Source organism: Equus asinus, chromosome 10, assembly GCF_041296235.1.
Source record: "Equus asinus isolate D_3611 breed Donkey chromosome 10, EquAss-T2T_v2, whole genome shotgun sequence".
In the NCBI taxonomy this organism is placed as follows: Eukaryota; Metazoa; Chordata; class Mammalia; order Perissodactyla; family Equidae; genus Equus; species Equus asinus.
The window spans coordinates 67,341,303-67,369,298 of NC_091799.1; the positions used below are offsets into that span (position 1 = coordinate 67,341,303).

The following is a 27,996-nucleotide window of genomic DNA, read 5'->3' on the forward strand; positions in this document are numbered from 1 at the left end:
GCTGTTTCTACACAACTTCTACAGAAACCCCTTCATGTTTTCTGTTTCCTAGTGGCTCTGTAGTTTAGTAGGGTATCTCAGGGCAGGGAGAAGCTCTGAAATACACTCTGTTCTGCCTCACACATCTTCCCTTCCCGCTACCTTGTGCTTCACTTTGTGTCTGAATTCCTTTTATGATACACTTCTTTGGTGGCCACCCAACAAGGATTGGCCATCTTCAGTAACAGGAAGCTCACTACCTCTTGAGGTGACCCAGACATTTTTACAGTGTTCTAACAATTCAAATACCTGTCTCTCTGTTGCTCTCACCCACTGCTGCTTCTAACAGCTGGGGTTTCACAGAACAATTTAACCATCAAATGGTCTGCTTAAAAGTTCTTCAAAAAACAATTCTGTTTTCAGTTGTGTCAAAAAGAATAAAATACTTAGGAATAAACTTAACCAAGGAGGCAAAAGACTTGTACACTGAAAATTACAAAATGCTGCTGAAAAAAAATTAAAGACACCAATAAATGGAAAGACATCTTGCGTTTCATGGAGTAGAAGAAAATATTGTTAAGATGTTAATACTACCTAAAGAAATCTACAGATTCAATGCAATCCCCATCAAAATTCCAATGATGTTTTTGCAGAAATATAAAAATTCATCCTAAAATTCTTATGAAATTTCAAGGTACCCCTGTGAGCCAAAACGATCTTACAAAAGAAGAACAAAGTCAGAGGTCTCACACTTCCTGATTTCAAAATATAAAGCTACAGTAAACAAAACAGTGTAGTACTGGCATAAAGACAGACTTATGGATCCATGAGATAGAGCTGAGAGTCTAGAAATAATCCCATATATTTATGGTCAACTGATTTTCAACAAAGGTGCCAAAATATTCAGAGAGGAAGAATTGTCCTTTCAACAAATAGTGCTGGAACAACTGGACAGCCACACACAAAAGAATGAACTCAGACCCTTACCCTAACATGATATACAAAAATTAACTCAAAATGGATCAAAGATCTGAACATAAGACCAAAAACTATAAAACTCTTAGAAGAAACCATAGGGAGAAACCTTTACAATATTGAATTTGGCAATGATTTCTTGGATATGATGACAAAAGCACAGACAACAAAAGAAAAAATAGACAAATTGAACTACATTGAAGTTAAAAGCTTTGTGCATCAAAGAATACTATCAACAGAGTGAAAGGCAACCCACAGAATGGGAGAATATATGTGCAAATTATCTATGTGGTAAAGGGTTAATATTCAGAGTATATAAAGAATTCCTACAACTTAACAACAAAAAAACAAACAACTCAATTAAAAAATGGGCAAAGGACCTAAATAGACATTTCTACAAAGAATATATACAAATGGCCAATAAGCATATGAAAAGATGCTCAGCATCACTACTTATAAGAAATGTAAATAATAACCATGAGATTTCACTTCACACCCATTAGGCTAGCTACTATTAAAAAGACAAACACACAGAGGCAGCCCTGATGGCCTAGTGGTTAAAGTTCAGTGCTCTCCGCTTCAGCAGCCCCAGTTCAGTTCCTGGGCGTGGAGCCACACCTCTGGTCTGTCAGTAGCCATGCTGTGGTGGTGGCTCACATAGAAGAACTACTTCTTCTTCTCAACAAAACAATTGAGAGCAGGATCTGGAAGAGATATTTGTACACCCATGTTCATGGCGGCATTATTCATAATAGCCAAAAGGTGGAAACAACCCAAGTCTTCATCACTGGATGAAAAGATGAACAAAATATGGTAAATACATATAATGGAATGTTATTCACCCTTAAAAAAGAAGAAAATTCTGACACATGCTACAACATGGATGAGCCTTTTAGGACGTTATGCTAAGTGAAATAAACCACTCACAAAAGCATAAATACTGTTGATTCCACTTATATGAGATTCGGAGAGTAGTCAGATTCATAGAGACAGAAAGTGGAATGGGGGTTTCCAGGGTCTGGGGGGAGGGATGAATGGGGAGTTATTGTTTAATGGGTCAGAGTTTGAGTTTTGAAGGCTGAAAAGAGTTCTGGAGATGATTGATGGTGATGGTTGCATAACAATGTGAATACAGATAATGCCACTGAACTGTATGCTTAGAAATGGTTGAAATGCAAATTTTATATATATTTTACCACATTTTTTAATTAAAAAAAATCTTCAAATATCTGAAGGCTACTGTCATAACCCCAAGTAATAACTTCGAGAGTAAACATCTATTTCCTTCAACTGTTGCTCATGTGACATGAATGAAGTCCATTCATACCCCATTCTGGTCACTCTCCTCTAAATGTTCTCCAGCCACCTATAGCCCATTTAATTCATGGGCCATAGACCTCAACATGACCCTGATCAGTTAACATTGGAACAGATCTATTACTTCCCTCAATCTGGTTACTAGACTGTTATTAATACAGCCAGAGTTCCTACTAGTTTATTGTCACACTGTTAATTCCTGTAGAGCTAACTGCCCAACTAAAATCCTGAGTTCTTTCCTAACGTGCCACTGCTAAAAATTTTTATCAATTAGAACTTTTTCAGTGATTAAAAAGAAAAACAAACACATAAAATCTATGTAAACTGACTTAAGCAAAAAAGGAATTAAATGGCTCATGTAAATATTCTAGAGATGGTGCTGGTTTAAGGTGTGGCTTGATTCAGGAGTTCAAATGATGTCTGCAGGTATCAGTTATTTCCTTCTCATAGCCCAGCTCTGCTTCTCCTTGTATTGTCTTCATTCCTAGGCTCCATAAGATGTCTCCTAGTAGCTCCCAGTTCGTGGGTGTAGAACAAAGAAAGAATATTGCTCTCAGCAATCCCAGTCAAAGTATCATTACCTTTCATGGGCTCTGATTGGGGCACATCCCTGAATCAATCTCTGTGGCCAGGATAACGCTAGTGCTGGGTGGCTTAGTTCTAGGTCACATGTTCTGCTCCTGAGCAGGGATGTAGTCAACTCCACTGAATTCAGCCCATAGGCTGAAAGTGGAGAGGAGGCGTTCCCTACGGAATAATCAGGTTAAGATCCCAGCAGGGTGAGGGGATGTTAGGCAACAAAAACTACAGGTTCAACACCCTTTAATTAGTTCAACTGGGTATTTTATGGACTAAGAGACATTACCCTACGTTTATCCCTATTAAACACACTCTTACTAGAATCCTTCTGACAAAGTTATTTGGGGATCCTAATTCTATCAGGCAGTATTCCTTGTTTCTCTCAGCTGCATGTACTCAACAGTATGATGAATGTGCCTTACAGATTTTATTGCACCCAGTGATGACAGGTTATAAACATGTTTATATAACATATATATGTTATATATTATATACATATAACATATATAAACAGGTTATATAAGATATAAACAGGCTATAAACACAGAGTTCCTCAGCCATCCACCAGCATCTTCCTTCTAAGATGACACCACCAGCATCTTTGGATGGGGTCATACAGCCACGTACCAGGCCCATCTTTGTCCTTGAGCCTGGGCCCTATTTCTTGTGCCCAAAGATTTTGTGAGCAATTGTAACAAAATGTCTAGACTCCTGGGAAGGTTTCTAATAGAGAGTTAGTGCTCTATTCAAAGTGTGGATTCTTTATCTGGCCATCATCAGAGAAACCTTTTTCTCTACATGCCCCAGATTTCAAATGCTCTCTAACCATGCAAAAAAAAAGAAGCAACAGGAGTAGTAGCAAAGTATATACAGGCTTTACTATGTGCTTTGCCCTGTTCTAAGGGCACATAGGATAAAATATTAACTCATTTATTACTCACAATAAATTATGAGAGAGGTGGCTGTCATAATCAGCATCATCTCCATTTTAAAGACAAGGAAACTAAGGCCCAGAGGGGCTCACTGGCCCAAATTTATACAGCTGGTTAATACAAACCAGGACTTGAACCCAAGGGGTACAGCTCCAGAGTCCTTGCACTTCCACAGAAGTGGCATTTGACCTTGTTGTCCCTCACCTCCCACTTCCAGCCCTCAGGACAATGTACCGGTGAGTATGTGTTGGAAACAACAACAAACCTACCGAGAATAAATCAGGGAGCAACCACTCACTTTACAAAGCAGTTTGTTGTCATAAGTGAATCATTTTCAATAACAAGTTTCTTCTGGGACAGGTCAACTGGTTAAAAAATCATTAATGATTTCCCAGAAATACTGGGACACATAAACCAAGCCAAAGTGTTAGGACCACTGCCAACCACAGATTAATTAGAACTGTAAAGTATCTCGGGCATAATGTCCACATCAGTAGCAAAACACAACTTCAAAAACTTTTCTTACATCCATATATTTTCCCTAAACAATGGCTTGCTATGCTTAGGGAAAAAACACGCGTTGAAGCATTTGTATAGGTAGAGGGGCTCGGCACAGTGTCTCACAGTGGGCCCCCCTGTAAACAGAACTTGCCTCCCAGCATTTCCAGTGCTCCCCTGGGCTCACTTGACCCAAAGTGTTATTGTCACCTTTAGGAATACTGTTAGTGGGTTCAATCACACACAGAGGTATAATACATGGTGCTACCAAACTCAAAGGAGTTGCATACAGCTCCGTTCCTTCTGGAAGCAACATGTTATGAAACCCCAGATGGTTCAAATCAAGGGGCTTTCAGAAGAGACTACCTACAGAGATGTGGCAGCGTTGAAAGAACAATGTTTATTACCAAAGGGAGCCCAGTGAGAACTGGTGTTGGCAAAGAGGAACCTGCTGGTGGGAGAGAAGCATCTACTGCTAGATACGGCACCAGGGGAAGGCAAGAAGAAATGCCCATCTCTCTCTTCTTCCCACCAGTCTCCTGTCAGTGCCTCCCACAGCCCAACCAGAGAACAAGGCGGCCTGGGAGATGCAGTCAGCAAGGGTTGGCCTTCAGGGTACAGAGCAGAGGGGAAAAGGGTGAAGAGTGCATCTGGAGGACAGAAAATGAGGAGCACAATGTCTCTTTCGAAGGGGGGTAAACTGGGTCATTGAAAGGAAAAGTAACATGTTTCAGATCAAAAAGGGAAACCCAGAGCCAACATGAGGGCCCCACTCCCCTCTCTAGTCTCACTGATTTCGAGAAGCCTAATGCCTGGAGAGAATCATAAAATCTTAGAAGACATCTAATCCCTCAGGCTCCTTCCCTATACAGTAATTAGCCCTTATCCACAGTTTCGCTTTCCATGGTTTCAGTTACCCAGGGTCAACTGCGGTCTGAAAATATTAAATGGAAAGTTCCAGAAATAATTCATAAGTTTTAAATTGCACACTGTTCTGAGGAGCGTGATGAAATCTCCTGCCGTCCTGCTCCATCCTGCCTGGGGTGTGAATCATCCGTTTGCCCAGCGAATCCACGCTGTATATGCTACCAGCCTGTTAGTCACTTAATAGCCAACTTGGTTATCAGATCGACTGTCGTGCAGTATCACAGTGCTTGTGGTCAAGTAACCCTTATTTTACTTAACAATGGCCCCAGAGCACAAGAGTGGTGACGCTGTAAATTCAGATATGCCAAAGAGAAGTTGTAAAGTGCTTCTTTTAAGTGAAAAGGTGAAAGTTCTCTACTTAATAAGAAAAAAATCGTATGCTGAGGTTACTAAGATCTACGTTAACTTTTATTACAGTGTATTAATTGTTCTATTTTATTATTAGTTATTGTTGTTAATCTCTTACTGTGCCTAATTTATAAATTAAACTCCATCATAGGTATGTATGTAAAGGAAAAAACATTATATATAGGGTTTTGTACTATTCATGGTTTCAGGCATCCCTTGGGGGTCTTGGAATGTATCCCCCCAGATAAGGGTGGACATTACGTATATGGCGACATTACAACATGGCCCACAGTGGTCCACCTTTCTTCAGAAGTGCTGAGAGTGCACGTGATCAGGATGACTCAGCCTTCTGCCTGGATTCACAAGACAGCTTTTCATGACTCACTTGTATGTGAGTGACGCTTTGAGTGCTATTTGCTCAGTGAATTTGCTCCACACACTAAGTGTGTCTCTGTTTGATTCATGAAGGTGACTCATCAGAGGAAGTTGATCTGACCATGGTTTATCAGGCAGCATCTAATGGAGATGTCAATGCTCTGACTTCAGTGATTCGGGAAGACCCCTCCATCCTAGAATGCTGTGACAGTGAAGGTGAGCTATTTGTGCACTCTGAATCCTGCAGAATGTTTTGCTCTATCCTTTTAGAGATGGTCTTCAGAGGGGAGCGATGTTAACAAAATTGTATCTGACAGGTCACTTTGATACTGGACAGACAAGGAATACCCTGCCTGTGACTGTGTGCAGGTCCCTCAGTATTTCTCTACATGAGGTTCTTGAAGACAAATATTCAAATTCTTTTACATCACCTCTTATAATGAAGCAGTTGGTTTGGGTTTGTTTTCAACTTCTTTGTAGGAATGACTAAGTAGAGAGATTAAGTAGTTAGAAAAAGGGTATGGAAAGAGGAGGCTATTTTTGGTAGCAATGGATATTGAGAAAGTGTGACTGTTAAAGCCAGAGAGCAAGGACTTCTGCTTCTGGGAAGATGGAGTAGGCGGGCTTCTTTCTCTATTCCTTCTGCTAAATACAACTAAAACTTCTGACATTGTATGTAAAATAAACATAAGAATACTCTGGAAGGTGGAGAGAAAAGGACAGACTGGCTAGGGCCTTGGGACCCAAGGAATGACATGGCAGCCATTCCCTGGGTATTCTTCTTGCCTTGCATATCCCAGAATCGGAGTTCAACAGGCACAGACCAAAAAAAGCCCCAACAAAAGCCTGCCTTCTAGCCAAAGAACCAGGAAAGGGACCACATAAGACAGAAAACTGTTAGACAATGAAGAATCTACTCCAGCCAAATACCACAAAAAATACTAGGTCCCCAGCACCCCCCATTCCAGCAAGGACCAAGTGGAGACTCTGGACCTCCACCCCCATCTGGTAACGAGGCCCCCTCCCCCTACCTGTTGGGGTAGCGTCAGAGGAGGCCTTCTTGAGAATTAGGACTTTCACCACCACCCAATGATGAAGAGTCTTCTCCCTCAGATGTGAATGGAGGCCATGTAGGGATCCTGGACTTCTAATCCCGTCTGGCGATAAAGAGGTGGCATCCCCCCACTTCCCCTGTGGAGCAGTGTCAGAGGAAACCAGCTAAAATGGAAGGTCGAAGTAAGATTAGGCAACTCATAACACAACCCCCAAATGTCCAAGTTTCAATAGAAAAATCACTTGTCATACCAAGAAACAGTCAACCAAATTGAATGAAAAAAGTCAACCAATAGATGCAAACACCGAGAAGATAGATGTTAGAATTATCTGACAAATATTTTTAAGTAGCCAGGAAAAAAAAATGCTTCAATGAGTAATTATAAACATGCTTGAAACAAATGAAAAGTAGAAAACCCCAGCAAACCAATAGAGATATAAAGAAGAACCAAATGGAATTTTTTTTTTTTTTTTTTTGGTGAGGAAGACTGTCACTGAGCTAACATCTGTGCCAGACTTCCTCTGTTTTTTGTACGTGGGACACTGCCACAGCATGACTTGATGAGTGGTGTGCAGGTCCAAAATTGTGAACTCCAGACTGCTGAAGTGGAGCACGTGAACTTAACCACTACACCACTGGGCCAGACCCAAAATGGAAAATATTAAAACTGAAAAATACAAGAATCATAATTAAAAACTCAGTGGATAAGCTCAGCAGCAGAATGAGGAAGCAGAGGAAAGGATCAACGAACTTGAAAATAGAACAATAGAAATGAGCCAGTCTGAACAATTGAAAAAAAATAGGCTCTAAAAAAAAAAGCTAAAACAGACTCAGGGACCTATGGGACTATAACAAAAGATCTCTCACTGGTTTCTCTGTCCCAGTATTTCTTGGAAGTCGTTAATGATTTTTAACTACTCGACCTGTCCCAAGAAGAGCTTGAGATTCCCTTATCATGACAACAAAGTATTTTGTAAATGTTTACAAAATGTTTTGTGAAGTGAGTAGTTGCTCCCTAATTTATCCATGTACTATGTTTGTTTGTTTGTTTTTAAAGCAGATTTAGGGTCGGCCCAGTGGCGCAGTGCTTAAGTGCGCACCTTGCGCTTCGGCGGCCCAGGGTTAGCCAGTTTGGATCCCGGGTGCAGACATGGCACCACTTGGCACGCCATTCTGTGGTAGGCGTCCCACGTATAAAGTGGAGGAAGATGGGCGCGGATGTTAGCTCAGGGCCAGTCTTCCTCAGCAAAAAGAGGAGGATTGGCAGCAGTTAGCCCAGGGCTGATCTTCCTCAAAAATAAATAAATTAATTAAATAAGGCAGATTTACTTGTACATCTGCCTTGAGGCTGGAAAGGAAAATGAGGGGAGTCAATGGTTAAACACCACTTGCGTGATAAGCACAAGAAAGATTCAGACGGATTGGGTTCAATTCTGGTTTGTACTGACTGACTGTGAATGGAAATGAAGATACAGCATACCAAAATCTGTGGGACACAGCTAAAGCAACACTGAGGGAAATGTATAGCACTAAAGATATTCATTAGAAAAGAGGTAAAGTATCAGTCAATAATCTAAGTTCTTACCTCAAGAACCTAGAAAAAGAATAGCAAAATAAACCCAAGGCAAACAGAAGGAAAGAAATAATAAAGAGAAGAGTAGAAATCAATGAAATCGAGAACAGAAAAGCAATAGAGAAAATCAATGAAGCAAGGAACTGATTCTTTGAAAAGATAAATAAAATTGACAAACTTCTAGCACTAGTGACAGAAAATGAAAGAAGTCACAAATTACCACTATCAGGAATGAAACTGAAGATATCACTGTAGACCCTGCAGACATCTAAAACATGATAAGGAAATACAACAAACAACTCTACACACACAAATTCGACTGTTTACATAAAATGAATCAATTCCTCAAAAAAGAGAAACTATCATAATTCATCCAAAAGGAAATAGATTATCTGAATAGTCCTATAACCATTAAGGAAACTAAATTCATAATTTTAAAATTCCCAGAAAAAGAACTCTTCAGGCCTAGAAGGTTTTACTGGAGACTTCTATAAACTTTTAAATAATAATTAAAATCAATTCTATATAATCTCTTCCATAAAAGATAAGAGAAGAAAACTCTTATCAGTTATGTTTAGGAAGCTAGTGTTACTCTGATATCAAAACCAGAAAAAGATGATATAAAAAAATAAACCTACAGACAATACTCCTCGAATATAGAATATAGATACAGAAAACCTTAGCAAAATATTAACAAATAGAATTCAATAATATATAAAAAGAATTATACACCATGACCAAATGGAGTTTGTTCTAAGAATGTAAATGTGGTTCAATATTTGAAAATCAATCAATGTAATCCATTATATTGAACAGCTAAAGAAAAAATTGCATGATCATATCAACTGATGCCGAAAAAACATCTGACAAAATTTTACACAGATTCATTATTAAAAACTCTCAAAAAAAAAAAAAAGGAATAGAGGGGAACTTTCTCAGTTTGATAAAGAGTATCTATTTTAAAAGACCCTAGGAGGAAAAAAAAAAAGGAGCCTAGAGCTAACATTTTACTTAATGGTGAAAGACTGAATGCTTTGCCCCCAGGATCAGGAACAAAGCAAAGATGTCCACTCTCACTCATATTCAGCATAGTGCTGAAAGTTCTAGCCAGTGCAAAAAGGCAAAAAAAGAAAAAAAAGAAAGAAAAATCATACTACTGAAAAGAAAAAAATAAAACTGTCCCGTTTTGCACAGCTTGATTATCTACATAGAAAATCCTATGAAAACCACCAAAAAACTCCTACAACTAAGTGAGTTCAGCAAGGTCACAGTGTACAAGATCAATCCAGAAAAACAAATTGTGTTTCTATATACTAGAAATAAACACATGATCAACAAAATTGAAACCACAATGCTATTTAAAATCACTCAATAAAAAAATAGGTGTGAATATGACAAAATATGTACAAGACTTGTACACTGAAAGCTATAAAATGCTGGTGAAAGAAATCAAAGAAGATCTAAATAGAGAGACATACCATGTTCATGGATTAGAAGACTCAATATAGTAAATATGCAATGCTCCCCAAATTCACATACAATTTAATGCAATTTCTATCATATCCCAGCAAGATTTTTTTGTAGATATAGATGATTATTATCTAAAATTTATATAGAAAGGCAAAGGAACTAAGATAGTTAAAAACAATTTTGAAAAAGAAGAATGAAGTAGGAGGAATCAGTCTACCCAATTTCAAAACTTACTATATAGCTACAGAAATCAAGACTATGTGTGTTGGCTGAGGGATTATGGACACACAGATCAATGGAAAAGAACAGAGAACTCAGAAATAGACTCTCATGAATATGCTCAACTATCTTTGACAAAGGTGTGAATGTAACTCAGTGAAAGAAAGCCTCTTCAACAAAGTGCTGGAGCAATTCAACGCCCAAAAGCAAAAAACAAAGAAAGAGAGAGAGTGAGAGTGTGGGAGGGAGGGAAGGAAGAAGGGAAGAAAAAGGGAAGGAAGGTAGGAAGAGGGAGAGGGAGGGAGGAAGGGAGGAAGGAGGAAGGAAGCAAGGAGAAGATAGAGAGAGAGAGGGAGAAAGAAAAAAGGAAATGTTGCCACTATTTTGGACATAGCACTTCATTGTTTCTTTTATCCAGTACAGATGTCTGAAAGAGTAATAGAAAGGAGAAATTTGGCAAGAAACTGGATCACTGGCTGCAATCTTTCAGTGAGAACAGCAGCCCTGGAATTTATTCGTTCTCAGGGATCTCTGAGAGTCATAGCTTCAGTTCACTTGGAGAAGAATCACAATCTCAATGTGAATTTCCAATCAAAAGACGTCTTAACAAGTCTCAGCTGGGCAAGGGGTCGTGTCTGAGGTTTGGTTTCTTCACCTGAAGGAGTGTGAAGCCCCTGGATTCCACCTCACCAGGCTGGCTTGTTCCAAAAGCTCTGCAAAGTTAATCAGATTGTGTAATTTCATCTCCATTTTTATTCAGGAAGAAAACACACGAAAAACCAAATGCCTTGGCCTAGATTGGTTCCAAAAACAGAGAAGTATTTCAGCCAAGTTAGTTCCTTTTAGCAAGAATTTGTGCAACCCAAGGCTGAGCTACTACCACTGCCCTATATCACCCACCACCTCCAATGAAAGTGTGCTGGACCTGACTGCCTGGCTGGAGTTGCTTTCCAAAGACCCTTCTAGATTCTTCATTGTTCAAGCCAAGTCAGGATAAACCTGCCTGTTGTGTCCCAAATTATGCTGATTCCCAAAGTAGTAATAAGCAATTTTTATCAGCAGTACAAAATGTTTTAATCAACCAATTACTGCAAAATTACAGAAGATGTAACCTGGCCAGCAAAATACATAGTTTATATAACTGTAGCAAGGATCATCTTCATCTCTCTTCAGTCCCGTAGAACTCAACAGCTGGGTTTGTGTTGAGGGCAGTTCATTTATCTGCGAAAAGCGTAATAAATGAACAGGGAAATAAAGTCTGCTCACAAATTTCACAAGTCAAACATTTTTAAAGACTGTTGAAATATCTCATTCCAGGATGTACACCCTTGATGCATGCGGTTTCTGGGCGTCAAGTGGACACCGTGAAGCTGCTGTTGAAGATGGGAGCCAATATTAACATGCAGGATGCATATGGCCGCACAAGTCTATGCCTGGCAACCTATCTGGTACCAATTGCGTCTGTCATGGGCATTAGGGAGTGGGGTGGGCTAAATGTATCATTATGTGGTCTCACTTGCAGAGGAGTGTTCTTGGATTTATGCAGCCATCCAGTGGAAATAGAACTGGAAGCTTTGCCACCACTTAGAGTTGGTTTCATGGATTTAAGTCATTTGGCTCTTCCTGACAATTCTCTAAGATAGAGGTGATATCACCATTAGAGAAATATTCTTTTCTATCTCAACTGCATCAGAATTTTCCTTGCGACATTTCTGGACACACTTGATACTCCTTCTAGGAATGCCCTCCATTAACACCCTGAGCAGGTAATAGCACTTGAAGCTGCGGTTAACACGGGGTAGGATTAGTTGAGTAGAAGCTGGAGGATGAGGAAGGTGGGGAATGATGAGAACTGGAAAGAGTGGAGGCTAGGGAGTAGGGGAGAAATACCAGGCTCTTAAGGGACACCACCAAGCATAAGATTCAACCCACAATCAGTGCTCAGTTTAAAAATTGTGTACATCCAGACCTCATCACATTTCCCAGCATTAGAGCAAGTTTGGTAGGCCTTACTGAAAATCTCCAAGCCTCTCTTCTCTCAAATCCTCCCTGCAACCCTTCTGGGAGACCCCACGGCTCCCGTGCATCCGTGTCAAACAAGTCCTCCTTAGTGCCATGTAAGGGTCATCATTCTCTTTCCTCTCCAATGAGGCTCCTGGAAATCTTCACTATAACCACCGTTGCTGCCAATGCAGCTGCTCACATTTGCTGTTGCTGCCTATTGACAGTGGTGGATTCACGCTGGGCTGGCCCCCGGGCGACCTGAAGCTGCCTTCATGAATTAGAACACTTCCCTCCCCCAAACACCACACCTTCCTGCCAAGATCTAGCATAGATTGCAATGGGGCATTGCCCAATTCTCACAGAGATTTTCTTTAGAAGCTACTTTTTCATTTCTATTTGCATGCTCTCTTTCTCTGGGACTCACAGCTGAATCTGGGAAGAATTTTTCCAAGTGTTGGAGTGCTTGTTTTAAATGCGGGTTCCGGGAGTACACCCTAGACCTCCTGAATCAGATGCTGGAGCAGGGCCGGGGTGGTGTGGGAGGGGGGATGTGTCTGCGTGTTAAACCAACCTCCCCAGCAATTCTTATGCCCCACTCCAGTTTGAAAACCACTGGTCCATGCGTATTCGATGAAGTCCAATATCTCAGAGAGACACAGGACCCTCCCAGGCCCCCTCCTTTCTAGCACATGCCCTGATAAGTGCTCTTGCTATGGAGTTTTTTGGTGTCTGAGCTGCAGAAAAGAGAAAAATATGGATTAGGAGATGGAGGAGGGGAGTAGAGATAATTTCTAAAATTGACTGCTACTAGCATGCAGAATAAAGTAAAACCAAGCTGTATTTCTTTCAAAACTCTAAAATTCAAGGGGCCGGCACCATGGCCAAGTGGTTAAGTTCGCATGCTCCGCTTTGGTGACCCAGGTTTTCGCCGGTTCAGATCCTGGGCGCAGACCTGGCGCCGCTTGTTAAGCCACGCTGAGGCGGCATCCCACATGCCACAACCAGAAGGACCTACAACTAGAATATATGACTAGGTACTGGGGGGCTTTGGGGAGAAGGAGGGGGAAAAAAGAGGAAGATTGGCAACAATATTAGCTCAGGTGCCAATCTTTACCAAAAAAACCCCAAAACATTTGTAGCCTTGATGCCTAACACAGTGCCTGGAACAAAGGAGGCATTCTAAAATGCAAAAAGAAAAAAAATCTAAAATTCACAATTTCACATTTCTTGGGCTAGACAGCTGCGTGAGGGGCTGGGAGGAAGTACTCCTCTGGACCGCAGTGAATAGTGAGCCTGGAGATGTGCCATTTTTGCAGACAGCTCTTTCTAGGACACATTCTGGGGGGCTACATGAGGAAAGTACACCTCCATGACAGCATGTGGCATCACCCTCTTAGTGATGAGCCACCTCTGTGTGGCAATCCAAGGCAGCACCCCTCCCTGGCTCACCCAGTCTCCCTGGGAAGGGTGGGGCAAGGGTGTCCTAGAGATTGCACTGTGAAGTCCACCACTCCCTTCTGGCAATGTCTGAATTCAAGTATTAAAGAGAAACTTGGCAAAGAGAGCACTTTGAAATTAAGTCTCAGTCATAGCTCTAAACTCATATGAACAAACTTACCATAGATGTGTGACTTAGGAAAATCTCTTCACCACTTTGTGCCTCTTTCCTCATTTGTAAAATGTAATAAAAATAATACCCTAAGTTCATCACAATTGAAGGAGAAGAAGAGCACACAGTAGGAATTACCCAGCACTTAGTAGGTACAAAATGTGTTCGTTGGTTCTGAATAGTGACCACGGGCTCCAGATGTATTCAATGGTTTGCCAATTTCTTTTCTGAAGAAAAAAAGAAAACCACATACACACAGAGTTCCAGGAAATGTTGCAAAATGATAAAAATGTTTCAAACCCTCCCCCATCAGAAGATATGTTTTTGCAAAACTGTAAAAACTTTGGCATTTCTGAAATTTGTCCAGCATAGCTTACTTTTGGGTCTCCTGGTCATATTTTTCCTTTTAATCAGAGAACTTGATGACTAAGCTATTAGCAACTAAAACTAGATTTAATACGTTAGTAAACTATGGCTCAAGATTGAAAAATAATTCCTTTTACTTAAGACTTAGATATTATTGGTCAAGTCTACAAAACCACATTCAATATTATAACCTATGAATTTTGTTGTCCTTTTGTTGAAAGATTTTTTTCCAGACTGTTCAGACCAAAAGGTTCTTTTCTTGTCATTATCTTTCTTCTTCTGCATGCATTGAGTAACATTTTGATTTTTACCGTGTTCCAATATTGTGAGGGAAAATCTTCAGTCTTCTTTCTCATCTTACTGAGTAATCTTGAGGCTTGCCTATACAGGAATGGAGGAAGGTAGGAGAGAGAGTTATATATTCTTCATAATACTAGTTTCATCTATTTATAAGTCTACTTATAACTGAGTGAGTAACTTAAGTGGTTCTGGATGAATGTAGGAGGTATTCTTCTCGTCGTGGTTATCAGTATGGTTGGGTCAGTTATTTAAAGTAATATAGAACAGAAAGGGAGAACCAGTCTTCAATTGTAACTGCCCTTTGAAATGAGAGAAGGAGTGGGAGAAATGACCCAGCTGTAAGTGTTAACCAAGGAGTGGACACACGTGAGATGTGGCAATATCAGTCTCAATCTGGAGAGTTACTAGACAGCAGGGAGGCCACACAAAGTTTCTTGGGGAATTCATAGGTGGGTAAAACACAGCCATGGAGAACCCTTAGAGGGTGCTAGTGATACCTCATATTCAACATCAGAAAAATAAGTCAACAAGGTGGCAGGGTCCCAGCCATTGGAGTAGGGCTTAGGTTAGGATTCTAGGCATTGGGAGGGGGGCTGACTAGAATAAGCCGGATGTTGTCCTTGTGGTTACTAGAAAGGGAACTTGAAAAAGAGGATGAGGCTTTGGTTATCAGATATAGATAAACTGAGGCATAGAATGGAGGCTGAGACTCAAGAGTGACATAGGAGCCCAATTTTTTAAATTGGACCACAGCATCTAGGTCAGACCATTGACAAGCATGAATTGGAGCAAAACCCACAGAATGAGAGGCTAAAGCTTGTTAATCACCCCCTATCATTTGCCACATTTGTCCCTAGGAACTGAGTATGATACTGGAATACCAGCAAGTGGCCCTAGACATGGGGAGGGGGAGAAGCAGAAGAGAAAGTCTAGGAATTAGCCTGCGTTGGACGTGGTAAATGTCCCCGAAAAAACTCAGGAATCCACCCCTCAAGACCTTCACCCTCTGTTGAGGCGTCTAAATTGGAGTTGTGGTCCTTAATCATTTCAAGGCAAATAAAACATGTTTTTAGCCAAACCAAAGAAGAAAGGGAAAGAAAATTGGAGAAAGTTTATTGGACTGTGTTATACGAGCTTGTGTTACATAATGACGCAGTTGCTCTTGTATTTCAGGGTTGGCTGGAAGGCTGTGTGAGTCTGCTCAGAAATGGTGCCAAGCACAATATCCCAGATAAAAATGGCCGTCTGCCACTGCACGCCGCCACTGCTGAGCCCGATGTGAGGTAAGGAGCCAGGTTCACACGACGCTCAAATGGGGAGGAACCCAACTTGGATTAGAAGGTCATCTAATCCAAGCCTCGGTGGCAAATAAAAACAAAACCCATCCATTTTTTTTGAAGTTGCAGCAGACAGGACCATATCTCAGTAAATCAAAATATCCTGGAAGAATCTTAAACTCTAATCTCTTTCCCTTCCTACTTTGATAAAACCGTTTTCTCTTAGTCTCTGATTTAAGAAGAAATGCTGTTTGTCATCTAAATTCATATATTCATTCATTCAATTAGTCAGTCAATTATTAATTCAATAACTGTTTATTGAGTGTTTATTATGGACCAAGCACTGTTTTCGGCCCTGGCAGTTCAACAGTAAGCAAGACAGCATCTCTGACCTCCCAGAGCTAACACTCTAGTGAAGGAGTTAAGTGGCACACGAGTGAACAAATAAACTGGATGATTCCAAAGAGTGATGATTGCTGTGAAGAAAAATCAAACAAGGTAAAAGACCACTGAGTAGGCAGAATGGTTAATGTCTGAACTAGAGTCATGCCAACATTTATGGGTTGGAAAGAGGCAAAAGACCAAACCAAGAAGACTGAGACAGAGAGACCAGTGGGTTTGAAGGAAAACCGGGACTGTGTGCTGCAAGAAGCAATGGGAAGAAGTATATTCAAATAAGTTGGATGATCAAGAAGGTCACATTTTTGTAAGACCATTGAGCAACAAAGGAAAAAGTTTTGCCCAGACCAAGCGTCTGTGTCTAAATGGCCTCAGTCTCCAATCTTTTGAAAACCCCTCAGAGCAACTGATAACAGCATTTCCCACTGTGGAATCAGCAACATTCTGGACCCTTCCTTAACCTCTGCTGCACAGAACATGCCTCAGACAGGAATTTAGTATTCCCCAGGGCCAGGCCAGAACATGCCTTGGACAGGAATTTAGCATTCCCCAGGGCCAGGCCAGAACATGCCTTGGACAGGAATTTAGCATTCCCCAGGGCCAGGCTGCAGGCCGGCACCACAGGAGGTGCATTCTTGTCCCTCGTCCTCTATACCCTGCATCCAGGACAAAACTAAAGATCTGTGGGGTTGGAGGAGACCAGGGCCTCTTTCAGGTTGACAGGTAACAGGGTTTCTTCATTTCAGTCTGTTTCAGACTAAAAGAAAAGGGCTTGGGAAATTCCAGGACTGTTCCCAGCTGAGTGTGGCCTCTTATTATCATTGGATCCTATCCAGGAATAATAGAAAGCTAGGATTTACTCAAAGCCCAACAAAACAAGGAAGTTTAGAGAAGAAACAGCAAGCCCAGAGCTAACAATCAATAGACATCATAAAGCGATGACTCTCTTTTGACGTATTAGGGGAAAAAAAGAATGACTTTTCTAGATAGCCCACAAAAATATTTAGTCACAAAATCATACTGGTTTCCCAAGAGTAATCTTTAGAAAATATGTTTAAAATGTGCCTTTTAGGACTATTCTCCCTTGATTTACCTGCCTCAGTGGTCATTTCAAAGTCTACCTGATTCTGGAATATAAATGCCTGCTGTAGTTACTAGGGTAATTATAGCTGTTGTAACAATTAAAACCCTTGGAGCCGACCTGGTGGCGCAGTGGTTAAATGCGCACGTTCCACTTCTCGGTGGCCCACAGTTTGCCAGTTCGGATCCTGGGTGCAGACATGGCACTGCTTGGCACGCCATGCTGTGGTAGGCGTCCCACATATAAAGTAGAGGAAGATGGGCATGGATGTTAGCTCAGGGCCAGGCTTCCTCAGCAAAAAGAGGAGGACTGGCAGTAGTTATCTCAGGGCTAATCTTCCCCCCGAAAAAAACAATTAAAACCCAAAACTTCAATGTTTGAACACATTAGAAGTTTAGTCCAATGTAGGTGGTCCTGGATGGGAACTCTGCTCCATATGGTGATTCATGGACCCAAGCTTCTTCTGTATTATGGTTCCACCATCCTCTAGGATCACAGAATCCTCTTTGTTCAGCCTGCAGATGGGGAAAGAGTGTAGAGAAGCCCACTTATTTCTTTAAAATCTCAGCCTGCAAATGACAAAATTCACTTCTGCTCACATTCCATAAAAAGCACTAGTCATTTGGCCACACTTGGGTATAAGGAGCGCTAGGGAATATAGTCCATGACCAAGAATTCGCCTCCTAGCAATGAATCTAATCCAAGAAAGAGGGGCATGAATTTGGTGAAAACTGACTTTGTCAACAAGCCATTGCACCTGAAAGGTGAACTAAGCCTTGTCAGTCAAAATCACACTGAAGGTCAATTTAGTCAGTCACTTAGGCTCATCATCTGAAATCAATGCAGTAGTAAATTGAAAACCAATCCAAGTGTACTTCCCCTCTTGTGGACTTAGTCTATTTCTTATTATGCCCAGCAGTGCCACTAGACTAGTGTCTACATTACATCACTGTAACTGAGATAACAGAGTTGTGGCTTCTCCTTCTCTAGAAATTGTATGTAATGACCCAGACACCACCTTCGGAAGAGCTGGAGCCAGAAAAATAAACATCCTTCTGTGTGCTGATGCTATCATTTTATTGACCTAGCTGATTCTGGAAGACAAAATCGTGCTTTAGTTACGGTAATGCAAGCTGCTGTAACTAGTAAAACCCAAAGGTTAAGATTAACTGTTCCAAAACCAAAATCATTGGTTCTGATAAATGTTCTCCAAAAGTGAATTGGTTAAACCTTAATAACCATATAGCAAATCATCTGGTTTGGTTACTTAGAGAACATTTCAAAACTGGCTTACCTTAAAGGATTCCCTATGGAATTGCAGTGCTTAAAATTAGGGATTTTATCATTGCCTGATTGAGAAGGTTTATGGCCATGGCAGACTTTGATGACATCTGCATTCACTGTTTCAAGCAGAAACTAGCCAAGTCGTACTCTGTAGCAGAGACGTTGGGCTTCAGTCGCCCATTGGTTTGTGTGTCAGCATGAACTCAGAATTGTTTTCTGGGGAAAAAAATCTTGGTCCCACTTGTGGGTACTTCCTAATCCTACAACCACAATGCAGAAGGGAGTGACTCTCTATTAGGCCATGCAAACCTATTTGACTGCTTCATTTTCCTAAGTGGACGCAATTTTCGGCCAGCTTTGCTGACCACTAAAGCATGTAGGTCTACACTTACAAAAATAATCATGATGACAAACGGTGCTGATTATTTACCGTGTTCTGCATGCTTTCCATGTACTGTCTCATCTAATCCTGACCACGCCTCCATGTGGTAGGTAATATTTCTATCTCCATTTTATAGATGAGGAGATGGAGGCACCAGGAAGATAATTAATTGCCTAATACATGTGTGAAGATAAGTAACTTGCCCAATGGGTCTGCTGTGCTCTCACCATTGTGGACCTCACAGAATTTATTTTAATGGCTACATTTTGTCATTAAGCCCTTGGCCTACACTGAGAGGCCTTATGAGAAACAGCCTTACAAAACTCCTTATTGTCTCATTGTCAGGAAATATTTTGTTCATTACAGCATCCAAAAATCCTTTATGAGAAACCACAAGAAAAACTTCTAAAGGAGGCATGCTGTGCTTCTCCTAAGAAGTTATTTTTCATTTTTACTATGTGGACAGTGTGGCATATGATTGTGTTTCTTTCTTTGTGTGTTTAGAAAACTCAAAGCACAAATTGTGTCCCACCTCCAGCATACATGTAGGACCACGATTACACCTTCTTTACCTTGCCCTTGTTTTCTTTTTACCTAGGTTCTTCACTTGTAATCTTGTTTTACTATATGTATCTGAAAACTACCTAAAATCCCTTTTGGATTGTGATAAAGGGTGGCCATGAGTGCCAGCTCAGGAGTCAGACTGACTGAGTTTGAATTTGGCTCCATCTCTTGCCTACTTTATTGTCTTTGGCAAGTTAACATGTCAAGGCTCAGCTAGCTCTCTCTTCTAGAAAGTAGGGATAATACAGCACTTGCCTCACTGGCAATTACATAGAAGTAAATGAGAAAATGTGTAGAGAGCACTGAACACTGTCAATTGTCAGTGTTCAGTAAGTGTTGGTGATAGTGTTGATGGTGATGACGATGGAAGATAGAGAGAAATAAAGAAACACCATAGATCAGCGCTGAAGAATGAAACCCTGCTACTGCCACCCCACCAGCTCTCACCCTGGCCTTCTTTACCTTAGAACACACAGGTCCACAAAAAGTGTGTCCACACATACAGGCGCCTGCACATGTAGTCCTGCACCCACCGACCTGCGCACACCTTTATTGCAAAGGTCGTCAGGGTATGAGCAGTGCTCCTTTTGTATTGGCCCTGGGACATAGAGCACTGCTAGACTTTAGAACCCAGTGAACATCAAACTCAGCCATTCAGTTCCCCTGAAACTCCCTTCCCTATCTTTGCACACACATCTGTATTTCCCCCTAATCGTAAGCACTTGTACGGACCGGACCGCTTTTTGGCCTTTTGCTCAGGTATTCATACTCCTTGTAAAATCCATTAACCCTTAGGTTTCCAAACAGCATGCTTCTTCCAATTAGTGCTCACTGGAGCCTATTCAGAGGGAAGCCTCAAACTGAAGCTGCTTATAAATAAGCCAAAGGGACACTTCAGTTAGCCCTTTGTCTCCAGAGGAATTTTGTTCTCTGATGGAAACAACTCAATAGCAAACCAATCAGTGCCAATATACAGTCTTGGCTAAGCTGCAGCACAGTGGGGCTGCAAGCTGCTGCAGGGACGAGGGATTTATAATTATAAACATGAAGGCAAGTTGGATGGACAAAAGTAAAGAAGCGCAGTTTCATCTCACGATTCCCCTTCCTGCTTTGATCCCTCAGCTTCTCAGCAGGTCCAAATTTTCTCTCTTTCAGCTCCCCATGGGTTTTCTTGCTTCCTTGGCTGGAACATACAGAGTGTGCCCGTGTGAAAGAGGGGGCATAATCATTAAGACAAAGCTCCAAAGAGCACAGAGTTGTGTTTGTACAACGCTGCACATGCTAGAGTTGGAAGGCAAGCAGCGATTTCCTCTGAAAGCAGCCACAGGGCTCTCTGAAGGTCTTTTTCATGGTCTCCATGGTTACCAGCAGATTTTTTTTTTTTCCTGCCAGAGTGCCGGCAGCTCTGCCTCTTTTTATCACCCTAGACTACAGCCAGAGGGAGGAAGGAAATCATTTCTCTGCGGTCCTGTTCTCTAGTTATTAGGTGATGCGTTCTAACCTGTGGGTGGATGTTTCACTACAGCGTACTCTCACATCCAGGCAGCTTCAGGGATAGGAGGACAGGAGGCTGGCTTGGGGATCCTTTTTCCTACTCATCCCTGGGCTGGCCAGTTCCAGAGCTGTGAGCCCAAGGGGCCAGCTAAGCAGAGAAGCTCAAGGAAATAAGCTGCTCGCCAAGATACATCTAGCTGTTCTCTCTCTGACCTACCAATCACCTAATGGCAATCAGGGGACCCCAAAATATAAAGTGTAGGAGCTTTTAAAAAAATCATTATATAGAATTTATTATGGCATATAAAGTCCATTCTAACTGCTTTGGATGCATTGACTCAAAGTCATGATGAATCTTTTAAGAAATAGGTGTTATTGTTATCTCTATTTTGCAGATAAGAAAATGTAGGTACTTAGAGTTTCATAGCTTGCCCAAGGTCACTGGCTGGTTGGTGATGGAGCAGAGATTCCAAAGGAGGCAGTCCGGCCCAGCATCGGTGTTCTTCTCATTCACCACGCTCCCTGTCTAGGAATGTTCCTGCTGTGCCTACTGTCCTGGGACCAGGGGTGAGGTGGGCCTTATGCTGCTGCCTGGGCATCTGAGAGCAGGATGGTTTGAACTGGTGCTAATAGGAGATTGGGCTGGGGTTTTGAGAGAAATACAGTCATGAACTACATGATGACATTTCCATCAACAACAGACCACATGTACAGTGGTGGTCTGTAAGATTGGTACCATATAGCCTAGGTGTGTAGTAGGCTATACCATCCAAGTTTGTGTAAATACTGTAGGAGAGGAAGAAATTTTCCTTCACCCTTCTAGGTTCTTCTGGCTGGTCTAAAAATTAAATTGATATGAGATAGATTAACAGAAGAAAAACAAAAAGTTTAATAACATGTATACATGGGATAAACTCAGGAAAACTGAGTAACTCAACAAAATGGCCAAAGCCCTCACCTTAAATACCCTCCTCAGCTAAAGACAAAAGAAAACGTTGGGGATGGGGAGAATCAGGGACTTCAAAGGGAAGGAAGGCAATTCACAGGTAGGTGAAAAGGAACAAACGTTTGGAAAACAAGTGTTTGGCCACATAGAAACAGAAGAACACAGAGGGAGCCCCACAGACAAGCTTTTCTCAGTTCCTCCCTGTCTACCACCTAGTTCATGTTATGCTAAGGTGATGACACTTCCTGAGACAGGTTTTTTTTGTCTGAATTCTTTTAGTGAGTTAAAGGGGAGGTAACAAGAAAAGCTTTTTGAGGCTTTTGTTTCTTAAAAATAATCAGCCTAAAATAATCCTTTTGTTAAAGAGAGAGATTTTGAGCTGACAAATTTTGTTCCCCTTCAGTATACTCTATGATGTTCACACAATGGCAAAATCACCTAACGAGTTTTCAGAACGTAGCACTGTCGTTAAGCAACACATGACTATACTCCTGGGCCACCTTAGCACAAAACAAGAACTCTGAGAAAACAAAACTAAGAGGTCTGCAAGTCCTCTGGTAATTAAGACAGATGTGGGACAAGTGTCTTGTGGATTACCTCTAAACGACAAAATAGCATGGAGGACCAGGTTGGAAACCAGACACCTGACTGCTAGTCCAGGCTGGACCACCAAGGCGATGTGTGATGGCCTTGGCAAGCAATGCAGTACCTCAGGTCATATGTGGTCATAAAATAAGAGAGAAAGAGAGAGGGAATATTTCTGTATAAATTTGTATCCAGCTTTGAAGATCGATGAGTCTTAGAGACTGAAGAATCAAGTGGAATCAAGCAATACATAGATTGGCATATATCAATTAGGGTCATAATAGGGAAGACATGGAATATTTTAAAAAGTAACTAAAGAAAGTTGAATGATAGACCATTTTAAATTAACCAACAAGAGATGGTAATATAATCCTGCACCCTCACCAACGAGAAGGAAAGTGTTCCACCCCTAGGCCACAAGGGTCAAGGAGGGTGCTGTTATTGGAACCTGCTGAGAGCTGTGGAGATAGCTGTAGTTGTAGCTGTAGCTGTCAGAGAACGGCCACCTGGCAGGAACCGAGGCCTTTGGTGGAGGAAAAAGTCATTGTCAGAAAGGAAAGTAGCTTCCCTCCTTCCTCCTGCCAGTTCTCCCACTGGCCAAACCCAATGGGAAGTCAGAGGGCCAGGAAGCCTGGGTGATGATGTTCTTGGAGGTCAGCCTCAGAGCAGGACATTGCAGGGCAGAGAATGGATTTGAGAGACAAATGGAGAAATATCTTGCACAGGGCTCATCCCATGACCTTTGGAGGCCCATTCAGAATGTGACAAGAGGTCTTGCTCTCCCCACCCCTATTTGTATCTGGTCAGAGCCTGGCATCCCTCAGAGTGGTCACTCTGCTCTGGAACTCCCCCAAAAGATCCTGTCTAACTACAGATGATCTCAGTCTGCTCAGGGTTAGCTGAGGATAACCAGAGTGGCCCACAACTGACCTCTTGCCTTTCCCTCCCACTCTCCCCCAGCACATCAGACCAAATGAGCTGTAGGGATGAAACAATGGCCAGTAATGAAATAGAGACAGAGAAAGAGAGAGAAAGATGACATGGGGGAAGAAAGAGAGAAAGAAGAAAGACAGTCACCAATTACCCTTCCCCCATAAAGCAGCTATAAGGGAAAATATTAAATATTAAAAACAGTGTCACCCAAATTGCAATTATTTTTGTAGCATCATTCCACCAGATGGAAGGACTCTAGAATTCGGAAAGGACAAAAGAGATGTGCCCCTTGCGGTTATAGGCACTGGTCCTTTACAGTCCATGTTTGAAGAGCTTTACATCTGATATTTATTCAGTCCTCCCCACTGCCACTGTTATGGTCCCCATTACAGAAGCTCAGAGAGCTCATGCAGCGGTGAGGCCAGAATTAAACCACAGCATTATCCTGGCTCCCCAAAGGCAGTGATAAGCCTAGAGTTAAACCTAGGCTTCCTGGTTATTTCACTTCCACAGCAAATAACTAGAAGGCCATGCCCATTTATGCTCCCCTTGTATTACATTTACCGCTAACCCAATATGCTTAGTTCCTCTTTCTTTTCTTCCATTGCAGGTAGTAATTTAATACTTAGGACTTTAGATGTCATCTAAGCTGAGAGGAAATGAAAATCTGATTGGGGAGGAGGCTAAATCATTTCGTTTTTCAGATAACTCTCCCAAAAATAATTTCTAAATTTCCTTCACTGTCTTCCCGTAGACAATCCTTTGTCATCTCGAAGAGTATGTTAGTTTGCTGGGGCTGCCATAACAAAATGCCACAGACTGGGCGGCATATACAACAGAAATTATTTTTTCATGGTTCCAGAGGCTGGAAAGTCCAAGACCAAGGTGCCTGCAGGGTTGGTGTCCTCTGAGGCCTCTCTGGCTGGCAGATGGCCACCCACTTGCTGCCTCTTCAAGTGGTCTTTCCTCTGTGAGCACGCACCCCTGGGGTTTCTGTATGTCCTAATCTCCTTTTCTTACAAGAGCACCAGTTGAATTGAATTAGGGCCCGCCCTCAAGGCTTCATTGTAACTTAATTACCTCTTTAGAGGCCCATTCTCCAAATATAGTCACCTTCTGAGACACTGCGTATTAGAGCTTCAACATACGAATTTGGAGGGGGAACACAATTCAGTCCATAACAATGAGTGCCCATTGACTAATTCAGTCGCTAAGTTTCTCAGTGGTTTCCAAACCTGACTGTTCACCAGAATTTGCTGAACAGCTTTTTTAAACTATAGAAGTTGGGCTTCCCTCCAGACCTACTGAGTCAGAAACCCCAAACACAGTGCCCAGGTATCTGTGGTTTTAAAAAAATCTCCCAGGGCATTCTGAGATAGAGCCAGGGTTAAAACTTCTCAGGTTAAGTCTTATAGAAATAACACTTCCTGTGTGCCAGGCATGCTTTAAATGCTGTATGCCTAGTAACTCGTTTACTCCTCACACTGACCTGTAAGGTGGGCACGTTTTATTACCCTTATTTTATAGATGAGGAAGCTTAGGTACAGAGAGGTTCAGTTACTTGCCTGCGATCACAGAGCTGGTCAGTGGCGGGACTGGGATGTGAACCCAGGCCATCTGACTCCAGAGTCTAGGCCCCTAACCACTACACTCAACTGTCTCTCTTCCACAGATGGAGTGTTGACCTCAGTCCACCAAGTATGGGACCCAAGTGGGATAAGAACTTGAACTTGAGAATCATTGATAGTTGTTTCACACTGATTGCTGTCATTTCATGTTTAGATATTTGCATGTTTTACAAAGAATAAGCAAAGTTGTAAATCCTGACTTCCTCCTGGTATAATCTGTACATTTAAAAGGCATGACTCGTGTACCTAGTGGTGAGGCAGCCTGAAAGCTTATGTAAAATGAATAAAAATGAATAAAAATGAGTAAAATGAAAGTTTATGTAAAATGAATAAAAAATAATCACTTTGGTTCTTAAAGAGTATGCATAGGAACACAGATCTGGTGAATAAGATGAGCCAAGATTCACTTTCTCCACTCCCTTTGGCTCCTCCAGAAGCACTAAGCTGGAGAGGAGGTGGGAGAAGAGGAGACAGAGGTACTCCTCCTCCCCGGTACCTTCTTACTTATCATGCTGGTTTCCTTCCACGGATCTTTCCCCTAGATAGATGGAGAGCACCCATCTTCATCTGGAAGCCTCCAACGGACCACATGTGTTCATACAGATTTTGTTCGTTTGAGCCACTTCTCCTGTTTTTCTTTACAGGCTCCTAACAGTTTTGGTGCAACAGTCAAATCTCAGCGAGATTAATCACCAGGACAATGAGGTGAGCTTGCCCTCTCAAGGTAGAGTTGGCCATTGTGCATGTTAGGGTGCGAGGAAGGGCTTTTCTGAACCACTGTGCTTCCTCTCAGAAAGGTGCAAGGAGGGGATGGAGCACGTTTTTGTGTTCCTACCCTAAGAGGTACTAATCTCCACTATTAATCCTCAGGCAGAAATTTATAAACCCCCACCCCGCCACCCACCACGTGGTTGTGGATGGCTTCTAATAGGGAAGGATGTGTTGCATTAAGTACTTAAGCATTTATCACACCGCTGAAATTTTGTAATTTCCGTCTGGACATTGAGAAATAAATATTACTCTTTCCTGTCTTCTCGAGTCCCAGAAACTTCAATGGCAAGCTCTGGCTGCCGACGGTCTCTCTTTGAGTGAAAGATGACAGATAATAATGCCAGGCTCCCTCCTCCAGCAGCCACATTATTAATGCCAATGATGACAATTGCCATTTCCTTCATGTTGCAAATGCTGTCCTGTCCAAGGCTTCTAAGAAGACGGTGCAGCCCTCTTGAGCAAAATTCCTGAGGGAGGGTGGATCAGACCCAGGCAGAGCTGCCCCCGAGTAGCTTAGGGTCTCGTTGTATCATCTACTTACCTCTTTGAAAAGCAGAGCACATTTTCACAAGCCATCTTGAATCTTTCTTTTAAAGATTGGCATCTGAGCTAACATCTGTTGTCAATCTTTTTTTCTTCTTCTTCTTCTTCTTCTCCCCAAAGCTCCCCAGTACATAGTTGTATATGTTCTACTTGTAGGTCTTCTAGTCCTGCTATGTGGGATGCCACCCCAGCATGGCTTGATGAGTGGTGCCATGTCTGCGCCCAGGATCCAAACCAGTGAAACCCTGGACCGCCAAAGCCCAGCGTGTGAACTTAACCACTCAGCCATGGGGCAGGCCCTAGGCTGATTTCTTTAACAAACTTCTTAACATCAATTTCAATACCTGGGGTTTTTTTGTCCTTTTTTTTTGAGGAAGATTAGCCCTGAGCTAACTACTGCCAATCCTCTTCTTTTTTGCTGAGGAAGACTGGCCCTGGGCTAACATCCATGCCCATCTTCCTCTACTTTATACATGGGACACCTACCACAGCATGGCTTGCCAAGCAGTGCCATGTCCACAGCCGGGATCCGAACCCAGCGAACCCCAGGCCATCAAAGCAGAATGTGCACACTTAACCTCTGTGCCAACCAGGCTGGCCCCTAATACCTGGTTTTTAATGGAATTTTTTCTAAATATATGCTTGGTTTGGCTACACTCTACTAAGAATGTCTGTAAGAAAATCTGATAGCACTGAAAATGCATATGCCCCAAAATGCTAAATTACATTGTTTTCAAGGAAGCCAGGGGGCCATAGACAACGGAGTGAGAGGGAGCTGCCTGACAGGGGCTGGGACCACATTTTTCTCCTGGTTCCCCACCCTTGTCCTTTTCGAGCCTTCTGATTAAAGGCCTCCTTCCAGCTGGCTTGGCATTGATGAGCACACCGAAAAGCCCCTGCTTCGCAGCCTGTGTCTGAGGTTGGACACATCCCAGATTTGGTGGTCACACGCTGCTTTCACTCCCCATGTCTTCAGTGGTGTAAAGCAAAACCCCAGAAGAAAGAGGATTGCACTGTTTCAAACTTCTGCTTTAAAAACAAGAACCGGCGACTGGAAAGCACACTCCTGTCACTCTGCCCATGTTGTGAAAGCAGGGAGCTTGAGTGGTTGCAGTTCGTGTCAGCTGATCATGAACTTCTAGACTTTGGGCAAGTGGCCAACCACTTCCTCCACCTCCACCTCCTACCCCCAAACTCAGGCTTATTAGAAAGGGGGCAAATTCAGTCATTCATGCCCTAAAGCTAAATTCCCCTCGTAGACTCCAACTGTGTCTACCCCTCAGCTGAACGAATATTCCCCAGCAAAGTGATGGCTCTCTATTCTTCCTCACCCTGGGAGGGTCCTGGCTGGTGGAGACAATGAAAATAGACACAGTGGTCAGTGTAACACTTTTCAGATGAGATGTGGTCAATATTGGAAAAGTCTCCGGTTCCTTCTCACGCAAAGTGACCTCTCAGAGAAGGTTCCTCCTGCTGTTAGAGCAGCATTGTGACCCATTGGCTTTTAAGTGCAGAGAGTAGGGGGCTCGAACAGGACATTCCCACCCAATGTCACAGCTTCCTCTTTGGGCCATGTTGCAGCAT

At 42.1% G+C, this 27,996-nt stretch overlaps 1 protein-coding gene across 2 annotated transcripts in view; it reads left to right on the forward strand.

Moving 5' to 3' along the window:
- Window positions 1–27,996, forward strand: part of ANKRD55 (ankyrin repeat domain 55) — a 96,869-nt gene that overhangs the window by 22,330 nt on the left and 46,543 nt on the right. For both annotated transcript variants that reach the window (XM_070519643.1, XM_014860370.3), the window contains 4 exons: window positions 6,024–6,146; window positions 11,564–11,694; window positions 15,699–15,808; window positions 25,743–25,803. In XM_070519643.1, coding sequence (XP_070375744.1) covers window positions 6,024–6,146; window positions 11,564–11,694; window positions 15,699–15,808; window positions 25,743–25,803 — 425 coding nt within the window. The remainder of the gene's footprint in view (window positions 1–6,023; window positions 6,147–11,563; window positions 11,695–15,698; window positions 15,809–25,742; window positions 25,804–27,996) is intronic.